Source organism: Centrocercus urophasianus, unplaced genomic scaffold (genome assembly GCF_019232065.1).
Source record: "Centrocercus urophasianus isolate 14NV4802_14NV808 unplaced genomic scaffold, USGS_Curo_1.0 seq_15, whole genome shotgun sequence".
NCBI classification, from domain to species: Eukaryota; Metazoa; Chordata; class Aves; order Galliformes; family Phasianidae; genus Centrocercus; species Centrocercus urophasianus.
In genome coordinates this window covers 21,106,366-21,133,746 of record NW_024884697.1, presented here as the reverse complement: position 1 = coordinate 21,133,746, position 27,381 = coordinate 21,106,366, and the positions used below count along the sequence as shown (strand labels likewise).

Genomic DNA, 27,381 nt, shown 5'->3' with positions numbered 1-27,381 from the left:
CTATATTAGGGTTCTAATGCTATGTCACACTTACCAAGCCATCTTTCTGAAAGTGTCTCAAGCTACAAAAGCTTCCATATTTTGCCTCCTCCCACAGGTCTTAAATATTGAGCTGAACTTTGAACATCCAATTTTGGGATATGCAAAAATGTTCACAGACTAAAATTCTAGCTACATGCAATAGGAAAGGAGAATTGAGAAAGAAACCACATACTGTGACCTATTTCAACCGTATGTCTTGTGATACATTGATCAGGACTGAGATTTCCCTAGTTTGCTGATTTTGAATTATAAGCTCTGTTTAAGCACAAAGCACATCATTCCTCTCCTCTCCTCTCCTCTCCTCTCCTCTCCTCTCCTCCCCTCCCTCTTATTTTCCTGTAATAGCAAAACATTTCTGATGTACAAAAAGTGTATCTTTCAGGAGGAAAGTAAATTTTTCCTGCTTAAAAAAAAGCTTATAATTAGAAGCTGACTAGTTGCTATGGAATTGCTGCCAATTCACAAATAAATATACGTATTTATTACAAAATATACAGTCCTCAACTCTCCATACATTGCATACAATATTTATTCTACTTTGCAATGCTCCTGACCTTTGGTTTTTTTTTTGTTTTTTTTTTTCTGGCTTCTTCACATATGGTGGATGTGCAGGGAAACTGGAAATTTGCAGAATTAGACATACAGAACTCCCTTCCTTATCTGGACATATGTAATGTCACTGTTCTGATTTTAAACACCAGGCACTAACATAATGCTCGTGACCACAAGAGACTAACAGCACAAACAGTTTGCCCGCTCCGCTCTGGAGATGCAGTCTACTTGTGAACAGTACTTCCATAGGTTATTCTGGTGCTAAAACTCTCTGGAGCAAACTGTTAGTCTCTCTGCACCGTGTTGTGTTGCACTTTGGGTGTATCTACAAACATCCTCCAAGGCACAGAATGGGGAACATCACTTGAATGACTTTGAAATGAAAACCAGCTTGGATCCTCAAAATAAACAAATGAACATAGTGTGAAATGACCAAGTTTTTTCATCATTACAATACTAACCTCTTGCTATACAAGCTCTAGTTTTACAAACCATAGGAATGCAAGCAGCTGCGGAAACATAGCATTTAGCTAAATGCACGAGTAGCATTACCAAGGTTGAAGACCCCCGTTCAGTCCACCTGTAAGGCAGGTCACTGAGGCACCATGCCTGCTTCTGCCCGGCCATCCTGAGAAATCCCTGGAGCGAGACCTGTGTGCCAAGCACCAAATGCCAGGTGGACCAACTCTGGACTACCCTCTGTGATACAGCTTTTGGGTACCCCTTTCATGCTAGTAGCTCTTGCCCTGATATCTTCCACATAAACTCCTGCTTCAGGTTAAATACAAGTTAAGTACGTATTTTAATTAGAGTCTTTAAAATAACACGGGGTTCCCCTACATGAATATCCACATGCAGCTTATTCCTCCCCACCCCAGCAGCCTTGGCTCATCACTCATTTACCCCGCACAGCACTGCAGCAGCACACAATGGGGTTGGCTGCAGCTGTGAGGCTGGCAGAGAGATGCACGGCGATGCAGCCACTCCTCTGCCGGGCACAAGGCCTGGGAGCACATGGGGCAGTGCCCACACAGAGCACAGCCTCAGCCTGCCTCCTCTGCCTTCCCTCCTCCACAGTGTCCTTGGATTGAACAGGTGCCTGGTTTCCTTTCAATCTATCTCTGACTCCATTGCACTTTTTCAGCCACGCAGTTTTTACAGTGGAGCTATATATATATATATATATTTTTCTTTTGAGCTGATTTTTCTACTCACTACTTGCAGTGCTTGTCTTGCACACTGTGACTGCGTTTGGTACAATGTGGTTTAAAGGACCGTCAACACCGTGTAAGGTAAGAAAACGTGACAAAACACTTGAAAATATTTAAAAGACATGATCTCTGTGTAGCTCAAAACTTCTGCACGTGTACATCAGTGTGTAAGCCTCAGCACCCCTCGATGAACCTGGCCATGAAGCTCCTTTCACTGATGGCTCACAAACTTTGTCAGCAGATTTGGAGCACTCTGCAGCAGCCTCACCTGGTGCTGGTTTGATTTACAACTTAGCAACCTCTTTCTGTTACATCCAACCGATTTTAATAAAACAAGATTATTCTCATACTTCCTATCATCATCTTTCTTGTCCCAAGGTCAGCAATGCGGCTGTGTGTCTATTTGTGAACACTTCAATAGTGTTTTACTTGATTTTGTTTTTTAAACTAAGCTTAACCCAAATGAAGAACAAGTAAAAATATCAGACTCGCACGCAGGGTTTCAGAAACCTCATGGTTCTCCTGCTGTTTGGATGTGTGTGAATTACAGTACATCAGGAAATCAATATTCCCTAGATGGTGCTTGTGCCTGGCACTTCATGGTGAACAAACATTAGATAAGACAATATAAATGGTACAATCCTTATTGATTTCTCTTGACTGCGTAGAATGTGAAAGCTACTGCCACAGTTAACACTTACTGACAGACTCATCTAAAGTTTCAGTGCTGTTTTATATTTTTATAGTAGGCCATGCTCAATTGATTCCATTAAGTTGCTAGACACATTTCAAGCCGTTGAGATAAGAGAAAAAAAATGCAGTGCCTGGAATGAGATGCTGCTACTTTGTGCCTAGCAGGATAAAAAGGTTAAAGGACTAAATTGTGCCTGGATGTTGGAAGGAGTTCTCTTTTATTTGATAGAATTTGTTATTGTTTTTAGTGAATGGATACTGTGAGTGATGGATAGATGCATTTAACTACATTAAATAAATGTCTGAACAGTACAGACCAAGAACGTCTATGGGGAAACTGCACTGCAAGCTCCCAGTGTTAAAGCCTCTCCCGCCAAAACAAGCGAAAAACCTGGGGATTCCACCTCTGTCTATGATACAATTCCCTCAGGAAAAACAACACAGAGAAAAGTGGATTGGCTTTAAAATCTTGAATTTGGGATTTTTTATCTTCTTGTCTTCCTGCTTTGAATCAGGATCCACATTTTATATTGCCTTTGTACAGCAATTTACATCTTACCCTTTTTGCAAATAAAAAGTGTCCTTCTCATGGAATTCTGGGAAATCAGAGGTTAGGATTGAATATCAGGATATTGGATTCAGTGTCCTGAAAAACAGTTCTTTCTTTCCCTTTTATACCCTAAAAGCAAAAGCTCTTTTAGTAAGGTATCAGAATGTTTATTTCATAGATTCTTACTCTCCTGCTGGGAAGATTTAAATAATATGATTACATTAGTGTGAAAAGGGTGGCAGACATCTATTCCATGAATACCAAATGCAGACTGAGTTATGGGGTATGCAGTGTCCTAGAGAAAAGCACTTGGCTATTTTTTGAGCTGTTGGACAGGTAACAAGACGGAAACTCAGAAATTAAAACAGAATCAAAACTGAAGAAGCAGGAAAATGAATCCAATCAGAAGCATCATAAACACAGCCATTGTGTAAAAGTTTCCTCCAGAGAAAACACTCTCGGCTACGCTGTGAAACAGTTTACAAAGTGCTGAATATTCTGATCCTGAAGCAGCAAACTTTGAAGCACATGCCTTGCCTTAAGTGTGTTGTGGTCCTATTGAGCTCAACAGTACTGAGCTTGGCTGTGTTGATAGCAGCATAATCAGCACCCTCCAAGAGCAGGCACTCCTTTTCTCAGCATATCACAGAAAAAAAAAAAAGAAAGAAAGAAAGAAAGAAAGAAAGAAAGAAAGAAAGAAAGAAAACTTCTATAATACATGAAATCAGATGGAAATTATATTTTCTCAGCTTTTGAGTATACCACTTTTTGTTTGCAGAGATTTCTACACTAAAAAAAAACAAAACAAAACAACAAAACCCCAGATGGATATTCTTGAAATCACCAGAAATAATTTATTGAACTTTAAAAAGACTTTGAACGTAAATTTGCAAGATGCTACTTGCATCTTGCAGAAGAAATTCAGCTATTTCAGCACGTTAATATAATACTTTTCCAGTCCAAATTTGGTGACACTGCCAACAATTTTCTGTAAAATTCTTTTACTGAAAAAGATGTGACAAACTGTTTTAAAGTGACCAGAATTTCCCTCAGTGAAGCAAAAGCTGCAGAGTGGTTCTCATATCAAGAGACTTCTATTTTCCCTGTAAAATATTACACATAATTAAAGGTGAGTTAAGACTTTGGTGAAAATCTAAAGACCATCGGAAAATCTGAGCACTGCTCAGCTTTTCAATTGCTTTTCTACTTCTCAGTTCTTTTAAATGGTTTTCTATGGCAGGAACATTTTTCTTAATTAGTCACAGCTAATTAGTGTTCTGGCATAGACAAGTAATCAGAAATGTCAGAGCTGCAAGGCTACATCTCCCTAATCCTTTGATAATAATTTAGCCTCCTGGGAGGGCCTCAAGCTGCGGTAAGTAGTGGCTGACAATAAGGCAAAATTAGGTGGGCAGCAGACCATTAGGATAGAAAAATAAAAAGCACTACCAAATCCTGCTGAGCACCATCAGGCAACTAACTACACTGCCAGATGAGGTGCCTGTTTAAGCCTGTGTTGTTAATTAGCTGATTCTACCAGACCTGCCACATATGTCCAGGTGCATCATGCAAAGATGTGTATTTCTGGGCTTGTGCCAAAGGACAATTTTGCACTGTGATCAAATTTCAAGAATCCGAGAAAGAAGGCCACATATTTCTTGAAGATTATTCTGACTTATCAAAGAAATGAGAAGATCAACAAGCTACAATCCATTTTTTGTTGAGTCTCTTAAGTAATTAGGCACGGTCCTCTCATATTTCTCAGTTTAATACAAACACAGCTTATGATTCAAACGTGGTCTTCAACCACTTCCACCTAGTCTTAACTTGCCCAAGTTGCCTTGGCACAGAACCTAGATCAAAAAGTAGAGCGTTTGTCAGATTATACACTTGCAAATAATTACATAATAATGTAAGGTAAGATGACTTATTAAAATTAATGTGACAGGAAGCAATTTGAGAATGGGAAAAAAGTCACCGTTGAAGTTTTTCTGATAGAACATTGTTGAATACTGAATACTGCACTCACGTTGCTTTTGAGGTAGACATGAGCAGCACAAAGAGTTGGTTGTACAGAAAGCTCGCGTGTAAAATGCGTTTCTCTTAGCTGTGCACCACCAGCCCAAGGTTAACTCATGTGCCAGGGAGAAGCAGTTGTACATTTTTAAAACACTGGTAAAAGGTCGGAAGACTTAAAACAAATGATGCAGTTGAGTGCAGCATTTGCTAAAAACGTACTAGCAGGTATGTTGGCAAAGAAATTCATCTGTTAAGTACTTTATATCTCCATGGAGGCAGAGAATGAAGTACGTAACACAGTAATCTTTGGAGAATAATTCCTACCTCAAATAACCTCAAGTACATCACCGAACTTAAATAATCCATCCCTTCCTACTAATAGAAAAGGAAAATAGTGGTTGTGATAAGGAAACACTACCAACATTTAGTTCACATTGCTGATGATGTACAAGCTTCTTTAAAAAAAAAAAAAAATCACTTAAAGTCTGATCTTTTGAAATACAAAAGCCAAAAGCAGCTATGGAAATCTGGAGTGCTTAAGCATTTATACAGCTCACAAAGATGTTTGGTCTCAGTACTCCAAAGCAAGTCGTATATGATCCTCACCACCAACATCCATGCACTTGCTGTGTGAGGCCGCAGATCCCAGAACAGGCACAGATGTGAGCAGCCCCTGTGAGGCCAACAGGACTGTTCAGTCACACCACGCCAGTCTGACACCCACAAGAGACAGGGTTTAGGGGCCGAAGTCAACACTGCTAACAGGTGTCATCACTGACAAGGCAATCAGGAGACTTGCTTGCCAGCACAGACCTCTGCAAGGTCAGTTAAGTTAAGTATGGGATTGTTAAGTAGGAGAGGAGGAGGCTCAGGAGAGACCTTCTAGCTTTCTATGACTGCCTGTAAGGAGGTTGTGGTGAGGCAAGGGTCGGCCTCTTCTTCCACATAACTAGTGATAGGACTAGAGAGAATGTGCCAGAGGAGATGTAGGTTGGATATTAGGAAAAAATTCATCTCTGAAAGGATGGTCAGGGACTGCAACGGACTGTCCAGGGAGGCGGTGGAGTCACTGTCCTTGGAGGTGTTCAAGAGTTGCTCAGATGTACTGAGGGACATGGTTTAGTGGGAAATATTTGCAGTAGGTGGATGGTTGGACTGGATGATCTTGAAGGTCTTTTCCAACTTTGGTGATTCAGTGATTACTAGATCTATGATTATTAGCATTCTGACTAGTTTGCTGTATTTGTGATAAGCTTGCATCAGTGTAAAAAATTTCAAGTTGTATCTGTGGTTGAACACTGATGGGTTTAAATTGTTCTCATAAATAATTCTTTATTCTTAAAGTAGCAATCAATTATTGGATAGAAATATCATCACATATATAGCCAATAAAATTAGAATTGTACATCTGTTTATCCTGTTAAGTTTTTCATTAGAGACTCAACACAAACGCAGTCTATAAAATAAAGTTATTAAAGGCAAATAAAACTATTTTGAAGGGAAAATATTTGAAAATACACTTTTTGTTTGTGTGTGTTCATACAATATTTGTCATACTTTAGGTGCAAAAAGTAGAAGAAAGTTAGAATCTACCCAAGTAACACTTGAGAACTTTACATTCCTAAAGAAAGAACTCCATCAATGTTTTATGCAGTGTTCTATACTCAGCTACTTTTATAAGCTGAAGCTTGCTAGACAAAATAAAATGTGTTTTTAATTTATAAATATAATGTCATTTAAAATGCTCAAAAACATGAATTAGTCCCCTTTGAATAATTCAAGTAGAAACATGAATCTAAATCTAGGCAGTGATGATAACAACACATACTTATGGACACAATGTTGCTTCTTTGCAGTCAATGGCTGAACTTCCTCCAATTTTAATAGCGCTGAACCAGACTCCATGTGAATTTTACAGATGGATATTTTCTACGTCTGACAGTTTTGTGATCAGATACAGAGCACTGCTCTGTGATAGGCAGCACAAATGTTCTTACGTCATTGAGGAGGTAGATTATCTTTATAAATAAGAGGGGGCTCATACAAAACAGTAGCATTTTAGATTTATCGTAGGTTTGTGTAATTCTAGTTAAATATTTCATTTTCTCATTCACCAAGTATTACTCTAACAGCTTTTTCTGAAAATAATTTTTGAACCAGTGTTTGAAAAATGCTGAAAGTATAACTGTTTCTAAAATATTTTGTTACCAATTATTTAAAAAACAATGCATTGGTCTAAGTTATTAGGCTTAAAGAAGTTTCAGTGGCTGATGCTTTTATCTTGAATTGAAAGTCTAAATCATTAAATAAACACATAATGTAGTTGCCATGCACTGATTCTCCCTGGGTCACTGCAGCATTCATGTTAGAAAATTTTTGCTTTGAGTTTTTTAGAGACGCAAACTTGCTCCAATGTAAATTCATTGTTTTGGATTGCATTGGTGGCATATGAGATTGGAAGAACTCATATGGATCAATTAAACCTTCAGGAATCATAGAATCATAGAATTGCTCAGGTTGGAAATGATCATCAAGTCCAAGGGCAACCTAACCATACTACCCTAACTCTAACAACCCTCCACTAAATCATGTCATGAACATGGAACAGACATTTAAGTCAGAAACACTGTGGATCTTCCACAGGTACAACATATTACAAAACCTTGCTAGTGCTCTTTAAGTTCTGCTGTGCTAAAAACAAACAACCAAGCAAAAAAATGCACAACTATAAACTGCTACAGATGATAGGAAAAATATGTTGTAAATTCCAGGGATGGGAAGGAGTTCTGGTAGGTAAAGTTCCGAGCTGATACTAGGAAGAGGACCACTACAAAACGAAAGAAGTCCTACATAAAATGACCAAGCAAATAACTCTTTGTGACTCTAAATCTGGTGACTAAAGATGAGAAGACGATGGCATGCTGATCTGTCAGTGGTGCTACCAGGAGAACCAAGCCATATTGTCCCTGCTGTCTATACCCCTTCTAGAGAAAGTAATAATGAAATGCAACCAGAAGCCAAGTAATTCCCGGGAAAGGGAAAAAAAAAACACCTTTATTCTGCTGCACAATTAAATCCACTGAAGCACAGAACTTAAATGGCTCAAAATTGTGCAGAGAAAATCCTGCAGCCCAGTCTTTTTTGAAAGTTTCCAGAAAAAAAATGGGCATCTCTCTCACAGGTAAAGATTCACTTCACAAGTTAAATTCTGTTCTGAATTTTCATATTTTTCATATTTTCATATTTTTCAAAGCTTGGCAATGCTTTTCTGGGCTTCTCAAGAACCAAATGCAGTTTTTTTAAATTTTGCTAAGCTGGTTTATTTTATAATATTATATATTTTAAGGGGAAAACAGCAGTGATGTATGTAGGTTGCTCTGAAAGTAATGCCTCCTATTTATTTGCATGGAAACAACAGATACAAAGCACAATAACACTACTTGAGGGAGCAGATTTTTAGCTACAAAACACTGCTTTTCAACATAGTCATCACCAGTAACCATGCATTTACTCCAGCAATGAATGGAAGCCTGCATGCTTCACTCATAAAAATCTGCACCAGTGGAGGTGGCCCACTGTTTCACAGCTCCTATGATAGCACTCTTGCTAGGAAAATACTGCCCACATAGTCCATCTTTCATTGGCCCAAACAGATGGACATCAGAAAGCACCAAGTCTGGACTACATGGTAGGTCTATTAGAACAGTCCAGCTACATTTGGCAATTTGCTCCACAGTCTTGAAACTGATACAGGGCCTTGTATTATCATGTCACAAGAGAAAGGTTGTCTTCTCTGGCCTGACTTCAAATTAGTCAGTGTAGCGATGTAGCAATCAGAATTGCTGGTTTGTCCAGGTTCCTGAAAATCCAGAAGGATTGCCCCTTTCCTATCCCAAAGGTCAGCACACATCACTTACCCCACTGAGGGCTGCATCTTGAACTTCTCCTTTCATGAGAAATTCATGTCACCACTCCATGGACTGCTGTTCTGACTCAGGCTCATAATGGTGACACCACATCTCATTACTGGTTACGATGCAATCCAGGAAATTGTCAGCTTTGTACTGATTCACAAGCTCCTGACAAACTTGCATACGGTGTTCCTTCTGTTCCTTTATGGGACCCACATCATGCAAAATTTGCAATATTTCAACATTGCCACCATCATTTCCAATGCACTGAAGACAATACTCAGCTCCATCTGCTGTGGATGAGCTGAATCAAGACAGTCTTCATTCTGTAGTATAACAGTTATGTGTGGCTGTCCAGACCATGGTTTGTCTTTCATGGCACTGGTGCCGATGCTGAAATGCACCTCCCATCACCTCACTGTGCTCATATCCACTGTTTGGTCTCTACAAACATTCAGCAAGCATCAGTAAATGTCAATGGATGCCATGTTTTTCCACGTGGAGGAATTCAATGGCACACTTTTCCCTCACACACACTTCCATGTCAGACACCATTTGGCAGACTGCCTCTCTGCTGCCATTTGTCAGACACCAACAACACATCATGGGATACTGGTGGGAAGGTTCAACCTCCGCTGCCATACCATCACAGTCTGCCTCTGACGTCCTGGGCCAACATAATAAAATATGAGACATCGCTTTCAGGGCGGCCCTTGTACAATGTCAGTCAGTCAAATGGCTTGAAGTACATTTTCATAAAAATTTGAATTCATTTTGTGTTTCTCACTGAAATATAACTTGCTGAGATTGAATTTATAAAACAGTATCTATGCTTTGTTACACTACTAATTAAAAAAAATCCTCCAAAAATTCATGGGCAAATTCTTGTTCAATTGCACTGTTACAAACCCCAGAACTAATCTCAAGAAAGGTGAGTTAACATAGTTTACACAGCCATTTGCCTTTGTTTTAAATTTTTGCATGTTATGAGCTTACGTTTTTGTTACTGCGTTTATCTGATTCTGTCCCATTGATTATATCTCCTAGCGTGCTCTTACGTAAAAATACAAAACTGACATAACTAATAAGATACAGATAAATATTTGATGCACATAATACTCATCATAGTTCAAGAACTATGTATGTCTTCTCCCTTTTCAGCACTAATGATCGGCCCCGACAGCATATGATGCATACTACTGAATAAACCGGGATAAGAACAGTTTTGTTTTTCAAAATCAAGTGGTCTGTCATGGCTTGCATATGCACAGAAATGAGCATTGAAAAGTTTGACTGTTGAAGCAACACATGGGAGAGGCCCTCAGCCCATGTGAACCCCAATAGTACCTTGGGTTACTACATATTGGCCTAACCCAAATCATGCCAAGAGCTATATGCACGACATAAGAGTATGGATGATCACTTGCTAATTCTCAGGGCTCTTCTCTGGGCCTGTTCAGTTTATATTGTGGACACTGCCTGTGGCTTGGTCCAATTCCATTACGTCAACAAAGTCAATGTGGTCGCTCCTGTAAGTGTTAGACTTGGCCTTAGGCACATAATTTTATTAACATCCAGAAAATTACAACATAAGCAAAAATAACCCCAAAGAAAAACAAAAAAATAGAAACTTGAAAATGAAACATATGCTTGCAGATTCAGTGCAAAAGCAAACTGAAGCAGAAGTTGCTAATATGGTTTTAGTACTTTGTGAAGGTGCCAGCTGGATGGATGATAATTTTTCTACCCCTGCAGGGCATCAAAGCTTTTATAAAATCATTCTTTTCACACATATTAGCACTTAGCTTATTAAAACAGATGATACTTTTTTTTTTTTTTCTTTTTTTTCCTTAAAGCTGACTGGAAGTGTCTGGAAATATAAAATCTGAGAGATAAATCTCATTTTGACCACCCAGTCTAACAAACAACAAACACTGACATGACATACCATGGCTGAGAGTCTATGTTATGGGACCTTCTGTAACTGCCACAACTGTAGTGTCACAGTAAAGGCTGTGAATTGCTGTTATGAAAACATTTGCTGTAACTTGCATAATTAAATGAAACTGCCAGCAAAGCTTTCTAAAATACTTAGAAGATGACACACAAATAAATACATTTCAAAGTGTGTATTATGTTCCAGAATTTGTTTTGCAATGGATTGCACTGCACAGTGTCAAAGATGACTTATTTTGCTGCTTGATTTCCTACATAATAATATCATTGTCAAGTAAATTGATACAAGTTTATAATAAAATAACTTTCAATTTAATGATATTTTAAATGTATGGCGTTTTGAATTTATTAAAAAGTAGAAGATACAATTTCAGCCACCTACAAATTCTGCTTCAGGCAAATCAGAAAAGGAGACACTAGACATAAATTAGTGCTCATTAGCAGAAATGTATCTAAGAATGTTGCAAATGGCCTTTTAGGACAGCCTTGAAGAAAGAAAATTTTGATAGAGTAGGTGATCGTTCCTAATGCAAAGGGAACACATCAACACTGAGGCACGGCTAGAGAGAAGCTGCAGAAGCTGCTATAGGAGCTGATTTTGTGCCAAAATACAGGCTGGCTAACTATGTGCGAGCCTCAAAGATGAAGAGAATTATGCTGAACTTGCAGAAGCTGGATCAAAATTTTGAATAGAAGTTTGACAATTCAGTGAATGGTCAACTTAAAGTTCTTAAGAGTCTTAAAGTAAAAATAACAGTGAAATTTCTAAAAGTTGTTCCACGGAACTGTGTCAAATCCATAGATGCACGTGGCATACCTGGCTTCCTTCTGTACATGAACATGCAGAAATATATAAAAGCTCTTTATTCAGAGAAATTAACCCTGTGATAGAGTCCACAAATCACACTAATCAAATTCTCTCCATTAACACACTCAAAATCAAAAGGTGGAATAAAATTAGACTAATCACATTGGAAAAATGACTATGTTAGATAGCAATCTTCTACCATTTTTATTTCTGCCTTCTAGCACTTAAAATTTCCACGCATACAGTGTTTAAAGAAAGGCCACCCTTGTTAGCTGAAGACAGTAAATAAAATAAAAAGCAAAGGAAAAAAAAAAACGATCAACAGGGAAGAACATCTTAATGGCTTGCTGAATATCATCAAAATGCAGCTTATTCCCTCTAGTGTAGTAGTGATACCAGCAAAGCTTGCAAGGGTAGTTACTTACATCAAATAGCTTCTCTATATACATTTCCTCATTGACCTTTTCTCGAAGTATATCCTGGTTCTGTCGAACAAACATGATGTAGGTATCTGCTAAATCCATCCCTGGTTTCTGTGGAAACATAAAGCAAAGAGATGGAGTTGTGGAGAAGGGAAAGAGAAGGACCATGCAACAACTGAGACATAAGAAGTCTTATACTCAGTCTTAAAGTCTCATACTTCGTCTTAATGAAAACTGAGATTATGTTAGAATGTTTCCATATGTATTGACAGCATTTAGTAAATCTGCTATGAACTTTGAGTTAGCAAGCTCAGAAGGGTTCACTTTTTATTACAATTTATGAATGCTTGGAGTCATAAATCTACTCTGCAATATGTGATCCAAGAAGGAAGTCTTGGTTCTTGTAACATCAATGGCATACTAGGACATTTTCCCCTTTGTCTTTAGCAAGGCTACCACAACTACCCCATCTTCATGGTCCAGATCCTGCTACCATCACACTCAGAAAAGGGTTAAAAAATGTCAAGCAGTTCCTTTTTCATTCAGTCAGTTTTGTTGCCATTTGCGTTCAACATACAGCTGAACTTTGTGTTTGAGGTTAGCTTCTATTAATTCTCATTCAAAGTTCAAGCATTTCACTAAAAGCAAATGATTAGATTGGCACAAAAACATTAGGTTGAGAGTAGACCTGTAGCCCCATTTTACTGAAACAGAGGCACAGTCAGCTCAGAGAATGACTAGGAAACAGGAAAGGACTAAAATATTTCCCTTCTTGCACCAATCCATGTTCTGCAGGAATGCTGGAGTAGGCACAATTTTAATACCATACTCTTAAACAGGTCAGGAAAGGCTGCCCAAATGTCAAGTCTGCTAGGTGGTTACTGTAGCTGCGTTTTCCTGCCCAACTGGGACTTCAGGACCTCTCTGTGCACAAAATGTTATTCCACCTAAACCCTCACCCTGTCAGCCTGTAATGTCCTCTTTCCTGGTAGCACACACAGAGTGGGTCTGAATTCACTGTTCTCTATAGGAGGAACCAAGGACAAACAAGCACTTTGGAAAGACTTACATATCAGCAAGTTGGTAAAAGTATATGTTGCTCCTGCATAACAGCTTTTGTTGTTGCTTGTTTTCCCAGTTCACGGCACGCAAACGAAAGCTAAGTTTTATAACAAATGTCTCTGCAGTAAGCTTTAGCACAATGTGTTTTATAAAGGATTTGGAATGACGGCCTGGTTTAACGATTCTAGCATCTCCAAATCTCACACCCAACAATTCAACACTTTGTGCACTTATATTGATAATGTCATTTAAAAATCTTATCATGTACGTGTAGCTACCAACATGAAACTCTTAAGAGGTAACTGAGACGATTTATATTTACAGCTGAATTACAAACCTTGATCATAAGCACAGAAATAAAAATGTACAATGACAACAGATAAAACAACTGTTTGAGATAAATGGATTTCATTCATTTTAAAAAAAAAGTGCCTTTTTCTCTAAAAGTTGGCAGAGATGTTTCTAAATGAAACTAAATCAAAACGAAGGAGATGTATAACTGGAAGTTACACAGAGTCCCTTAAGATACTCATTCGTGAAAGTAGAGAAGAAAGCCAACAGTTCAAACGCTGTAGGAAATTTACAGAGATTGGGCTAGTTTTAATTTGGAGAGAAAATGGGGAAATTCTCTGAAATTTCAGAGGTGGGTGAAGGAGATAATCTAATAATTGAAAGATTTATTTCTGGTTCTTGGAGATACATATTCAAATCTAAAATGAATCTTCCACTGAATGCTAAAACCTGCTGGTTCTCTGGTTCATGCATTTTTTTCCTTTAGTTCAATTCTTTTAGTAAATAAAGCAATGTTTGTCTTGCAGACAGCTAAAGCTAGAAAAATAGCATTTCTCATCAGTGTTAACTCTCCCCTTATCTGTGAGCTGTTTACCTAGTCTCGAAGCTGTGACATATGGGAATTTCACACCTAGTGAATATATTTTCATGTATCTTGTGGCATGGGAGTGTAATCATTAAAAGAATATACACAAGTAAGAGTAACTGCAACAGCTGGTGACATTTACCAATTAGAATTACAGTTCTTTAAAACACTTCATCCTTCTTTAATGTGTGCAGGATAATTATCTTTGAAATCAATGTGGAAAAAAAATTAATTTTCCCTTTAAACAGTGTCTTTCTACAGTAGAAATACGTCTGGGTAAGGAAGATTACCAATATTGCAACAGTATGACTTTCTCTTTTAAAAACTCACCAAAATCACTGCAAACTAACCATCTTTGCTTATGGTGTGTGAAACAGAATAAACATGGAATGAGCCAATATCATATCAAACTGTCTGTTATCTCTTTATACAGCATGCACTGAATTTCTTGTCTCTGAACACATGAAAGAGGAAAAGAAAGCTATATAAGCACCAAAGCACTAAAGCAGGTGCAGCACCATACTTTTTTTTTTTTTTTTTTTCCATAGGGTTTACGTATTAGAAACAAACTTCTGATTACAGGACCCTATCATTGTTCTATTTCGTGTATTAAGCTTCAGAATAAAAGAAAGAGGCAAACATACAATACCAATCATAATAAAAAACCAATTGGGTCTACCTTAAAATGCAAGCTCATACAAACTGAGATATATTTTAAGTAGCAGTCACAGAGGACTTAATTACAAATACCAGACAAACCTGAAGACTCCACTTCTGTGCTCAAAACATAGAATTTTACTCCCCTATATGTCAGGCAGAGCATTTGCAGGAGCCAATGGGAGAAAGAGATTTTCACAGCTTTAGGAGAAAAATGTAGCCTGGTATATTTATCTGGGTAAGCGTAAAAAGGCATTCAGACTGAAAACTTCCCCAAGGAAAAAAAAAAAGTGTTTTTTTTATGATGGATAAAAAGTTATTGTACGTTTGTTTTATTCAGAACAAGCAGACAAGATGTTTTGCCTATCTGAAAATGAAAGAGAACCAAACAAAGAGATGAATGGAGAAACCAGAAGCACAAAGACATCAAATAAAATACCAGGAAATGAAGAGTTGTAAATAGGGTTACTTTGTCGCTGGTTACACAAGTAACTGAATACACTGGCAAGTGAATGAGTTTCAACAAGGGCGTAGGCTTGGGCACATTCTTTTTTAGGGTTAATCACTAGTTAACCTGGTGAGATGAACATGCTGTTTGGGAAAAAAAAAAAAAAATCCTTCTTAATTATATACTGCAAGTGCTCTTACTTCCTGCTGCTCCACCTAATCCCACAGGTGCGGGTTGTCTCTTCTGCTCTGCACTGGTGGGAGGGCCCACATCACCACGCACTTTTTCACAGCAATGCATTTAGATAAAGGAGAAACAACTTTTCACCATTAAACAGAGAAACACTGTCATAATGTCTACATAAAGTGAGGGAAATTTAAAAATACTTCATTCCCATTCCAAAGATTATGTAGAAACTCCATTAGGACTGACACGTGCTGGGGCCACTGGTGATGGGGTGTCTGGTCAAAAGTAATGCTGCACGGCCTTGAGTTCCACACATTCACTTGCTTCACTGTTGGAAGATTTGCAGCAAGTTGAACACTGCCACTTGCATCAGCTTTTCCCTATAGCACAGATACACTTAAGTCTCTGCACAGCTTTTCACAATTCACCTGTTTGTCATGAATCTCAGTAAAAACCATGTAAGTACCGCATGGTGTTTATTCTCACTTAGGCATTTGTCACAGAACATTTCTTATCATCACAGAATTTTAAGCATACTCGGATTCTTGATATTACTCAGAAAAACGTAGCCTTACAGAGCTGCTACCCTGTCAAAGCATTCATTTTTCAAAGAGGAGAGCAGATGCTGAAGGCTAACTACGTAACAACTAACTTCTTCCTATTTTGTATGTGCTCTCCTCTCTGCCCCCTTCCCCTCCCCTGCTGGAGAGAGGCGTTTCATCTGCAGTGCGGGTGGAACAATGAAGTGAAAAGGAGTGATGAGCTGGAGGGGGCCATTGTGAGAAACATAGGAGCTCCTTATTAAGTGTCCACCACCTAATGAAAGAGCATGCTGGAAAATTTCACTCCTCTAAATACTCAAGGGTCATAACTCAAGCCTTTGAATCATAGAACAAAATATCACTAAAATATTTTTGGAATGAAAGCTACTTGTGTTCATGACTGGATCCTCACTCTTCATTTCTTACATATCAAAATACCTATGCCATGATTAGTTCATTTTAAAGGCAGTATTTTATTCTTACATGGTTATGAAAAATACTATCTTGCTTAAACGAAAAAGATGTTATGCAGTTTCCTTGCGTGCAATGCATCTTCTAGTAGATTAAAAAACAACCTTGGCAAAGGCTAAGCTGTGTATTTTATAAGAGAACAGTCATGCAGAACTTAAGCTGTGATTCTACAAGCATTTACGCAAACACTTTTTCATATAAATTCAGTTCCACTGAAATCAAAGGGCAACACAGGCATTGGAGAGGGCTTGCACCCTGTTTGCAGATCTGTTGCAGATGTTTGCAATTCTGCGGTGCAAAAGATCTTCAATATGCTATAGCTACTATGACAAAATCTGATGACTCTGAAACTCTGCTTTCCCACTTCCAACAAACAATTCTGTTCTATTATGTTATTTTAACTTTCTGTCTGATTAGCATTTGTTCTACTGATCTCCATTTAACATATAGTTCAGAAACACCACTGACTTAAAAAGGATGATACAGAGCATTTCCTCTTGCTCTATTCCAGTAGCTTGTTTTCTATGGATTGAAAGCAGAAGGATGGTTCCTAGGTTTGGGTGTACAAAGGAGGAGGAAGATAAGAGAAGCATGAGGATGAGGACTATTTTGTGTTCTTTATTTGTAAACAGAGGTCTCCAAGTAAATCCTGATTAAAAAAGGAATGGTACGGTATGGCCACACCTTAATAAAGACTGATTTCCTAGAAAAGTTGCTTACTTCTCAAAATCAGTTGAATAGGTAATGCAACAGAAGTATTGTATTTGGAAATGGAGGTATCTGGAAGGTCCCAATGTGTATCTGCCTGGTAGGAGGCAGAGTTCCTACTTTGGCCTCTACGGGACCCCATAAGTCAAATGCTGGCACATGTGTGAGGCCCCTTTTCATACCTTTGATCCCTGCATAAAGGCAACAGCAGAGTAAGAGGGCTGGCATTGTGTGAGTTGTGCACTGCTGTCAGTCCTGGCTCCTTCAAATGGCCTCTGTGCACTTGGTATGACAGGTGGCCTACATGGAGTGCGGGAGGATTAGGTTCCTTCTGTGCCCTCTAAATGACTGGCATAGATTACTGCCTCCTACAAAGGGATTTAAACATACCTTTCTGAACAAAAAGAAGTATATAAATATGCATGTAACTGGATGCTCAATTTGTATAAGTAATTGCTCTGGTTGGTTATATTTGTAAATGAGGCAAACGTGTACAGAAATGATAAGTTAGATATACAGTTATTTGTGTGCAAAACTAACATGATGAGAAACTAAACACAATTAAATTATCTACACAATTGAGGAATAGCAATAATTTGAGATTGATATACATTTTTGCCCTCAGTTTTGCTGCATTCTTTTCCTTTTCTCATTAATTAACTGGCCATGTGAACATAACACTAAAGAAGGGAAAAAATAGGTTTTAGTTCTGTATCTGCTAATGATTGCTTGGGCTTTAAGAGAAACTAAAATACTTATTTGGGTGAGGTTTCCTTTTGGTTTGTTTGTTTTTAAAGTGCACCAAATAATTTCCTGCATTCCCAAAATCAAAGCATAGCATTAACAAGAGAAAAGTTGCATCACTGATGTACTGCTAATATTTCTAATGTTTGTGCTGTTTTCCTCCAAACATTTGTTTTCTTTCATGAACTCAACGGCCACAACTTCTTCCATTTCAGAGAACAGCATATCATCACAATTACCAATAAAAATAGCAAAATAGCAACTAGATTTTTTCATTATTATTTTTATGAAAACATAAATCATCATTGATAATACTTTTCTTAGTCTGGGTTATTTTGCACTGTCCCCAATATTTCCATAGGTGCCAATATATCCCTAAGTGCTGTGGTAGAAGAAAGCACTGGGAATTTCTTGTGACTGTGCACCTACCAAATCTTAAAAGAGCATTCTGAGAAATGGAGCCTTATGTTGAATGCTTTCTTAAACAGGTTAAAATCAAAAGATGACATTTAGTTTTGGATGGAGCTTTTCACAATTCTCTGAAAAGACTGATGAACAGAAGGGTAGATGGTGATACTGAACATGTAAGCAAACTGCAAGTCTGAGTCCACATTTCCCATTCCAGCCCTGAGAAGAGGAAGAATGCCATCTGCTGAGTGTGTGCTCTTATCTCCCACGACTTAACATCTAAGTTGCCTATCAATACTAGAATTATTAGAATTAATCTTCTCCTCAAAATGACCAAGAGCCATTCAAGAATGTCCTTTTTCTTTCTTAATCCTGTACTTTTTATCTTTTCCTCTCATCCTATCTCTAAAACATTCTGCTCAGTACTCTCTTCATTTTCTCCTAATATCTCCTTTGTAAACATAAAAAGTTAGTTTCTTCTTATTTCACTATAAAATAGCATATTTTCCACTCTGCCAAATATTCAACGTAGAATCAAAGATGAAAATTCTGATGAATTCATGCACATACTTTAAAAAAAACAACCAGACCCAAACAGCAGCCTTTTTGCCTCTTAACCCCTTCTCCTCATGTGGTCAGCAGTCCAGTTACCAAGAGCCCAAGGACAACACTGAGGTGACCCACTGACATCTTCAAACGGAGGCATGAAGGCAAAATACAGTCATCTAAAAAAGTGCAATTTTGCATATTATTGAAACTATATCAAATGAGACAGTTGCATTCTGGGGTACCTCTAAGTCTTTTATCACTGCAAGGAATCGAATTTCAAGCACAGACTAATATTTTTAGAAGTATTCAGTCCTGGGCCTACTGTGATCCTCTTTGTTACCCTTTCATACCTGCAGCTATATGATAAGCAAGGACAGGAGGAGATAAAACTGTTGAAAGAACTTTTAGCAACCATGCAGTCTAGTATGTCTGAGGTTCATCCATTCAGTAATTGCATTTACGTAACATCATTAACATAATTTCAATCACTTTTCCTGTGCTTGGAAAATAACCTAATCTTAGAATCACACTGAAATCCAGGAGGACACTTTTGAGAGAGCAAAGAATATTTTTGACAGCAATATTGACAGTATTTGTGCTTTTTAAAAGAAAAATGTTTTACTCTGATGAAAATATTCTTATAGTTGCATTTTACTTTTATGTATAAAATATCTCCAACGGCAATCCTTTTAGTTTTTATTCACACCACATGAACACCACACAATCAATGGCAGATCAAACAGAAGTTTAGCAAACAAGGGATTAAATAAGCACGGTTGGGTTGTACAGTAAAAAATGATGCTTTTACTTGTTGCTTATCCTCTACAGTTGAGCATTTTGCCCAAACGATGGAAGGACTCCTACAAAGGAGTACCTAGGTTATAATCCTCACTCTTCCACAACTGAAAAAGTGCATTGAGAATAACCTTTCTAAGCTTTGCTTTGAGAGTTATTCGTTGCTTAAGGGAAATGAAATGCCCTCTGAGGTTTGTAGTGGCTGTTTAAAGACTGTGCAAAGCTGTAATGAATCTCTGTAGGAAAGCAAAATGTCAACAAAAAATGTGTGAGTTAACAAAAGCACCTTTTTTTTTTGAATTATTATTAACAATGGCAAAAAAAAAAAAAAAGGTTGTACTTACAGGAACGTCAACATATTTTGCAGCTGCTTTCACCTTTAGAAAATGAAAAATAAAACAGCACACAGTCAGAGCTTACTGCTACAGATTGTGCACAAGTATAGAATTATGCACAGAATGAACAAAAGCACTGTGAATTCGAACACCTACCGTGAATGAAACTAATGATGAGAAGAAAGTGCCTTCGTCATATCTTGACAGTTTGGACAGCACACCTTCCAACACTGAAACAACCTGGAGGAAAAGCACAGAGCAAAAGCCAAATGCACAATGTGAGAAGTAAATATTTTGAATGAGAAAGTGAGGTTTTCTCCTCAGACTCCTATTGTTCAACATGGCAAACCGCCAATTTGATCATTTTTCGGCACACAAAACACTGAAATCATGGAAGGCATTCGTTTTTCAGCTCACTTTATGACCACACTGGTAGATATCACTGTTTAATGACTGCAGAAATAAAAACCAACTGGCATTTCCTCTCAAGGTGAGCCTGTTAATACATACCTCTTTGCTTTCCTTGCACTGCATGGTTAAATACAGGAGTGCGTATATCCAAATGTATTCTGGGTAGGAAATGTTATTTTCTAGGACCTCAGTTTCTAGGATCATAGCTTCAGAGATGATGGACCACAACTGTTAAAGCCTATTATGTCAACATCACGTTCCTCTTATCTTCGTTACTGAAAATAAACCCAACACCAGTTTCATCCAGCAGTGTCATAGCACTAGTGTTTTCTATCAGCTCGTTTCCATTAACAGCAACAGCTCCTGCATGGCCAACATGGGGCATGAGAACATAGGCCCTACATCTCTGTTATGGCAGGGTCTTTTCCCCCATAATTCCACCTGCGACTCTCAAGTAACACGCAAAGGCTATTTTGCCAGAATTTATTTCTGACTCCAAAAATCCAAATATTCATTGTATTCATTGAATTAATTGTAGCCTTAATATTTATAGTGCCTAAATTAGCCTTAGAACATGTTCCTCTGTGACATAAGTCACTTACAGTGTAAGACAAAGTATCTGCCAGCCATTGTATGCGTCCGCATTTATTTTACACATAGAAATTGCCTTCCAGTTTGTATAAAGATTGTTTTAAAAGTCATCCCTTGCTCCAATGCAGTCATTCCAACAACCACGAGTATCATTTTATGAGTGTGAGGACAGAACAAAATTCCATCTGGCATGCTGTTAATGGGCACTGTAACAGTGTCACAACAGTGTCACCTCCAGAGGAACTGAGATCATCACTTTACAATAAGCCCTGCTCTTAACAGTTCAAGGAGCAAGAGCAAGTGCAAGCCTACATTTGTCATTTATCAATCTAACCCGCCATATTACAGCGATTAATTAAGACACTAGTATGTCAGCACTGATCAAGGAATTAAACCACTTCATGAGCTACCAGAGAGAATGTGGTTGTTCCTGCACTCCATGCACAGTTTAATTAGAGTCCTCTTATTAGATCAAATGCCATCTCTCTGCCTTGCTGTTCTGTGCCTGCAGAAGCTGCTGCTCATGTGCTGCAGACTCCCATACTCATTTTATCTGAGTGGTAAGGATGCCATCTGCCCAAGGGTGTTCAGTCACACTGTGCAAATATCCACTATGTGGAAGGGTTACAAAAAACATCATGTATGCATTGCCAACAAATGGTTCCAACACAAGTGGGATAGAAATGGTTCCAATATAAGTGGGACACAAAAGATCAGGAATTTAAACACCACGGTGTCAAGGATGTCCATTTAAATGAAAGACATAGTTATGAAGCTGGAAATTTCTTTTCTGAGCTCTCACTGTACAGACTTGTAAAGCTCTAAGAGCATCTGATTCTCTGAACTGGTTACTCCGAGACACACTGTGCTTTGTTCCACTGTTTAGTGCTGTTCTCTTATTTGTTAAATGCTTTAGCTCTGTAAGTCTTACACATAAAAGTCACAGTTTCATCTTTTCTAAGTAGAATCTCACTGAAGTGTTCTTTTCGTTTTCTTAAATTACTTGCAGCTAAAAACAAATATGGAAACATTTACTCCACTGGAACATAATACTGAGGCAAATAATACAGAGGCAAAGGATAAACAGTAATGAAAATAGCTGAAAAGCAATGAACATGCAGGAATAATGTGCAGATTGATGCACACTTTTCCTAGCCAAAAGAGAGTGAAGCATCAGCCTTACTCAGCACCTTCAGAGGCTTTCTGCTTTGGAACAGAAGCAATCAGGATGTCACTGGCACTTCACATCACAAGTTAGGAGAGCCTGGTTAGGCTCCTTATGATTGGCCTATGACACGGAATATTTGCTTCCTGTTCTTTCAACCTCTTGTAGCAGTGTATGTGATAACTAATAATGTACATCCTTCTTCACCAATGGCAACTGTCTGTAGAATTTGTATCTATGTCTAGGAACAATATGATTATTTTCCTCTTTCAGTAATATCATATACATTAAAAAACATTTCAAGGATTGACTTCTAACAGTGTGATTTGCTTTCACTTGATTTCTTCCTCTACATCTTCAATAATTCTAAAAAACCTGACAGGTTGCATATAAATCTCAGTGCTGACAATGTGAACAATGTGGTGTAATGTTTATTTTAATACAGCACTTTACAGAAAGCAGTTTTACATTTTTTACACATTTATCAACCATGCTTAAGCTTCTATAACAATCCTACAAAAACTCCCACTCCAACTCATGTACAAGCAGGAGGTCACTCCTAAAAGAGATTCTTGCTCCCTCTCACCCCCTGCCAGCAAGCTGTAAGTAACGAAAACAAAGGCATAAGGAAAATATAAGCATGGTCTTAATTTTTCTCTCTAACTCACAATTTATAAAGGCAAGGCTAATTTCTCCTCTGACAATCAGATATTTCTGTGTAGTCTGCAATGCACAGACAGCAAAACATCTTATAAAATGTTTATGTTCTCTAGTCATTATTTGCTGTGTCCTTCAGACTGAAAGCCTTTTCTTCTACATTAAGCACTTAAGACTTTTACTGAAGTGCTACAGTAACACAAGATGTTATTTAAATTTTCTTCAAATATTCGAGTATTTATACCATGTCAAACCATGTTTCCTTCTGACATAAAAAAAAAATCTGCAAAGGCTCTTTCAGGAAATAACAACTTATAATACACTTCTAAATTAAACGGTTTGTGAAGCAAAATTAAAAACTTACATTCAGGATGTTGTTCAGCTTTATACACAAAATTATTTAAATACTATCTGATGATGGAGAGAAAGTTTTCATTAAACAAAAAGTAAAACATGGTGTTATCTGGGACAGGACTGACGTAATCAGGTCTTGCTGGTTCTATCTGATTAGCAGCTGCACATTTTCCACCTAACAGTTAATAAAATTTAATTTGGTAAATGTGATATTATTTGGATGACAATGAGTTACAAACTGTGTTGTTGTTTCCTCCCCTTCCAATTGTATTGTAAGCCTGTATAACAATAAAAGACACTTCAGAAGTTCAGCAATTAGAAATATATTTTCTACTTTTTTGATTAATGAAAATCTAAATTGTTTTACCTTTGAAACAAGGAGTGAAATAATTTCTTTCACAGTCTCTTCAACCAAGTCATCTATTTTTGAATGGTATTGTTGCTGTTTTTCAAAAGATAAACAAGCATTAGCATGTACATGAAGACACACTTTTGTCATGTCATAAACAGTGTGAAGCTGATAATACTGCCAGATCAGATTTACTTAAAATTATCATTTTGACCATCAGAAGAACGAACCCTTGAAAATGATCCACCCAATCAACACTTTCTTATGTTGTGTGTTGAAAATTTTCCCATGTATACTGTTGAGTTAAGCAGCTAATGGGGTTATTATTTAGATGAATTGAGTTCTTATTCTTATTCAGGCGAAGGAATGTGAAGGATACTTTTTGTCTTCCCCTATATAATTAAGGTGGCCATGTATTTTTTTTCTAAAGGGTTGGTTTAGCTGCAGAAGCAAAAAGACTAGAATAAGATTTAATTAATAGAGCATTTCATGTCTGACAACTCTCATTCATAAGTTATTTTAAATGTCCTCTAGAAATGAAACGAACTTCAATAGTTCATCCTAAAAGAGCCTTTCTGTTAGCACAGTGAGCTGCAGTTTGTGTAAGTCTTACAATATGCTCAAGCAAGGGCAAAATTAAAATTTCATCAATAAAGCAGAATAGATGGTAACTAATTAATAGGCCATAAAAGGCATAATAAAACAGACTTCATTTTCCACAGTCTCTTTCTTTCACTTTTTCATACAGAAAGTGCCTTTAAGTAAATGCTTTTAAAATAAATCTGAAAGACTTTTAGATAACACCACAGAGTTCCCTCTTGAAATTAACAGAAACTAGGGATCCCATTTTTTCAAGGAGGCACATCAATTTAAACAGTAATTCTTCCTTTAGAAACGCTTATCTGACAGCAAAGATTGTCCCCAATAGCCACTTCACAGAAAATGTGACTTGTAAAGACTAACCCTGCCTTCATAGTTCAAGGCTACTTGTAACAGCTAACAGCATAATGCTCAGAGTAAAAGTACTGGGGTCAGTACAAACATTAGCCTAACTTAGCAGCTGCTAGATGAATAGTTTGCAGAGTTTTCAAAGGCTATTTTTTATCTGCCTTAGAGTTGCCATACAAATCAAAACATTAAATCCGTTCAGCTTAATAGATTTAGGAATAATTTTCTAAATAGTACATTTCCTAAAATTGCATTGAAACTCAGAGAGAACAAAACTATGAAATGTGTTTATCCAAGCACATTTATCTGTTCCATGTACCAACTACCGTTCCCAATGTATGTTAAGTTTTGCTTTTAACATTTTCTCTGAAGTTTAAAAATAGTTGGAAAACATGAATACAGATCTCAGACAATATTAGCACACATCTCAGAAGAGTGAAAAAATGTATTAAACACATTAAAGAACTTTTCATAGTTCCATTATATTTAACTTCATTATAAAAAAAATTCATGATCAGAAAAATTAAGAAACAATTTGAATTATTCAAAAATAACAAAAAGCTTCCAAAATTATGAAGTTTCTTTAGAAATTAGATTTGGATTTTTATTTTAATCTGAGTTTTTTTTTTTTTTTTTTTTTTTTTTTCCCAAGACTTATTTTGCAAGCCATACAATCAAACCCTTTTTTTATCCCAATCCTCCCCAGTGTCAACTTCCAGCAATACAGACACACTTGACAAAGCAAAACTTCAGCTCCTCACAGAAGATTATCAGACTGCAGGTGGTTGCCTTTAGGAAGATGGCAAATACTGTAGAATTCACTATGGAGTTATGTGAGCTGACAAGGTTATATGCACAACCCCAAAATCAGAAATAGAAGGACTGTTTTTTCTGCTTCTGCCATGCTTTCTCAGTGAAGCAAGCTTCACTCCTTTCCCAAATTCATTTATTTATGGATGGTTGTATCCTTATGTTCTTCTGCTGGCTGATGTGATCACAGCCCAAATAGAGGCTGAATCTAGACAACTCCTACAGCTACATGGTTTGAATGCACGCTGTGGGGTCCTTCCGCATGATCCCAAAATCTCTGAAGGATCTTGGGAAAATGTAAAATGCAGTTCTGCCCTTAAATTACTCCAGTAAAATATGAACAGCTGCACCTATAGGAGGTACATGAGAAAAAACAATGCTTAGAGACATAGCGTGTAATGGATTGTAACCTAAAATGACTTTCTGTTGAGAACAACCTGTCTGGTCTTCCAAACATGTTTCCACGCCCCCAGTAGCAGACCCAGTACTGATATTTGGAAGGAGACAAAGTATTTTAACACTTTCAGACAACCCTACTTTTGGGAACATAAGTGTTTGTTCCTAAATCCTGTGGTGATCAGCTGAGAACCGTAACTTGCTCAGCTCTGCAATATATTCAGTGTTCTCCTCCATTCAATCTCACTGTGTCTCAACATTGGACTGGGCTTTTTGAATTTGGGTTGTTTTTTTTTGTTGTTTTTTTTTTAAATTTAGTTTAGTTCTGTTTCTTTTGTTTGTTTTAAAGTTGGATGGCTCAGAGTTTGAAAAATAAATTCCATGTGATCATCTGAACTAAAACTATTACTATCAACATAACAATACTATCTGCATATGAAATTACTTCTGTACTTCTACTATCAAATCAGCTATACTCCTCTACTATTTATGCAGTTAAATGACCTTGATCTTTGAATTTCATGAACTGAAAGTGCTTCAGAAACAAAGCTCATCAAATTAAAGCCCAACTTTCCCTGGCATTTTTTTTTTCTCCCCAGCTATCAATATCCACTGGATGTGGTCCACTGAGAAGGCACATTACTCATTTTTCCACAAATGGAAAAGTAATCTCTCATTTAAAAAGCATGATAGGGAGGCTGGAGTTCTGAACTAAAATAGCTTTTATAAATATTTTGCTATAAAGCACTGAATAGTATAGACCAGTGGTGTTTATTCCATTCAAGCTACCCAGTTACAAGCCAGCAAACAAGCTCCTGCTCATGCCTAACTACTTGTCAACCTAAGTGGCCCAAGAACTATTCTGTTAGACTTTTGCCTCCAGCAATATTTCCTGTGTGATTCTTGCCTATCATACTAAAAAAAACCAGAATATAGTTGCAATACTGCAGTTTCTAGACTGTAACTTTTAAAGTTAATAGGCTGTAAAGTATTAATCCCAAACAACAAATGCTGAAGAACTCTGGATGAATGATTACTGTACGACAGAAAATATTTCCCTTGCTGCTGCTATTCATTTCATTCAGGATATATGGACTGCAAAGGAACAATGCCTGCTGATTCAGGAAGGACATGCGACGCTGTTCAGCATATATTTACTGAAGATTACATACACTGACAATAAGAAGCTGGACAGGAAACTACTGGAGAAATAGTAGCAACTGGCACGTCACTTGGCTGTCCCCCTGTGTCCTTCTGCTTTTCTCCATAAATTGCCATTCTACTCGGCTATGAATAAGGCTACAGGCACTGTAGTTCATCTGAGACAATGTGCTTCTCCTTTGGACATGCCTCTTAAAGCCTCCTAAGTCAACCGTCAAACAATGCAGAAGGCATTGAGCAAGCTGAGCAATCTTTAAACACAATGTATTGACTATTACTATTGACTACTGACTTAAGCTTTTCTTAAGATTTAAGTTGATATATAATAGACAAGGAGCAACGCCTTTCTGAATGTCAGACTTAGGGACTACTTATAAAAGTAGATTTCTTCACTGGAGAACAGTTGGGAAAATGGTGAGAACTGTATGTACTAACAGGAAAATCAGAAGACTCAATCAAATTTAAACTCAAAACTCAAGGTGCTGCTTGACCATTATTACATGATAAATAAAAATACTTCCCTATCTGACCATGAAAAATTCCTCATCTGACTCTAAACGAATCAAGCATACAAGTGCTCCTAGCTCTGTATA

The 27,381-nt window shown here is 37.5% G+C and overlaps 1 protein-coding gene across 8 annotated transcripts in view; it reads right to left on the bottom strand.

The window, feature by feature from the left end:
* The window catches only part of CADPS2 (calcium dependent secretion activator 2), a 302,854-nt gene that overhangs the window by 11,913 nt on the left and 263,560 nt on the right, over window positions 1-27,381 (bottom strand). For 6 of the 8 annotated variants that reach the window (XM_042815716.1, XM_042815717.1, XM_042815719.1 and 3 more), the window contains 4 exons: window positions 23,492-23,566; window positions 20,103-20,186; window positions 19,956-19,988; window positions 12,168-12,275 (listed from right to left, as the gene is read on the bottom strand). In XM_042815716.1, coding sequence (XP_042671650.1) covers window positions 12,168-12,275; window positions 19,956-19,988; window positions 20,103-20,186; window positions 23,492-23,566 — 300 coding nt within the window. Of the gene's footprint in view, window positions 1-9,593; window positions 9,646-12,167; window positions 12,276-19,955; window positions 19,989-20,102; window positions 20,187-23,491; window positions 23,567-27,381 lie in introns of those variants that run through there. The other 2 variants (XM_042815724.1, XM_042815718.1) reach the window with 2 other exon arrangements.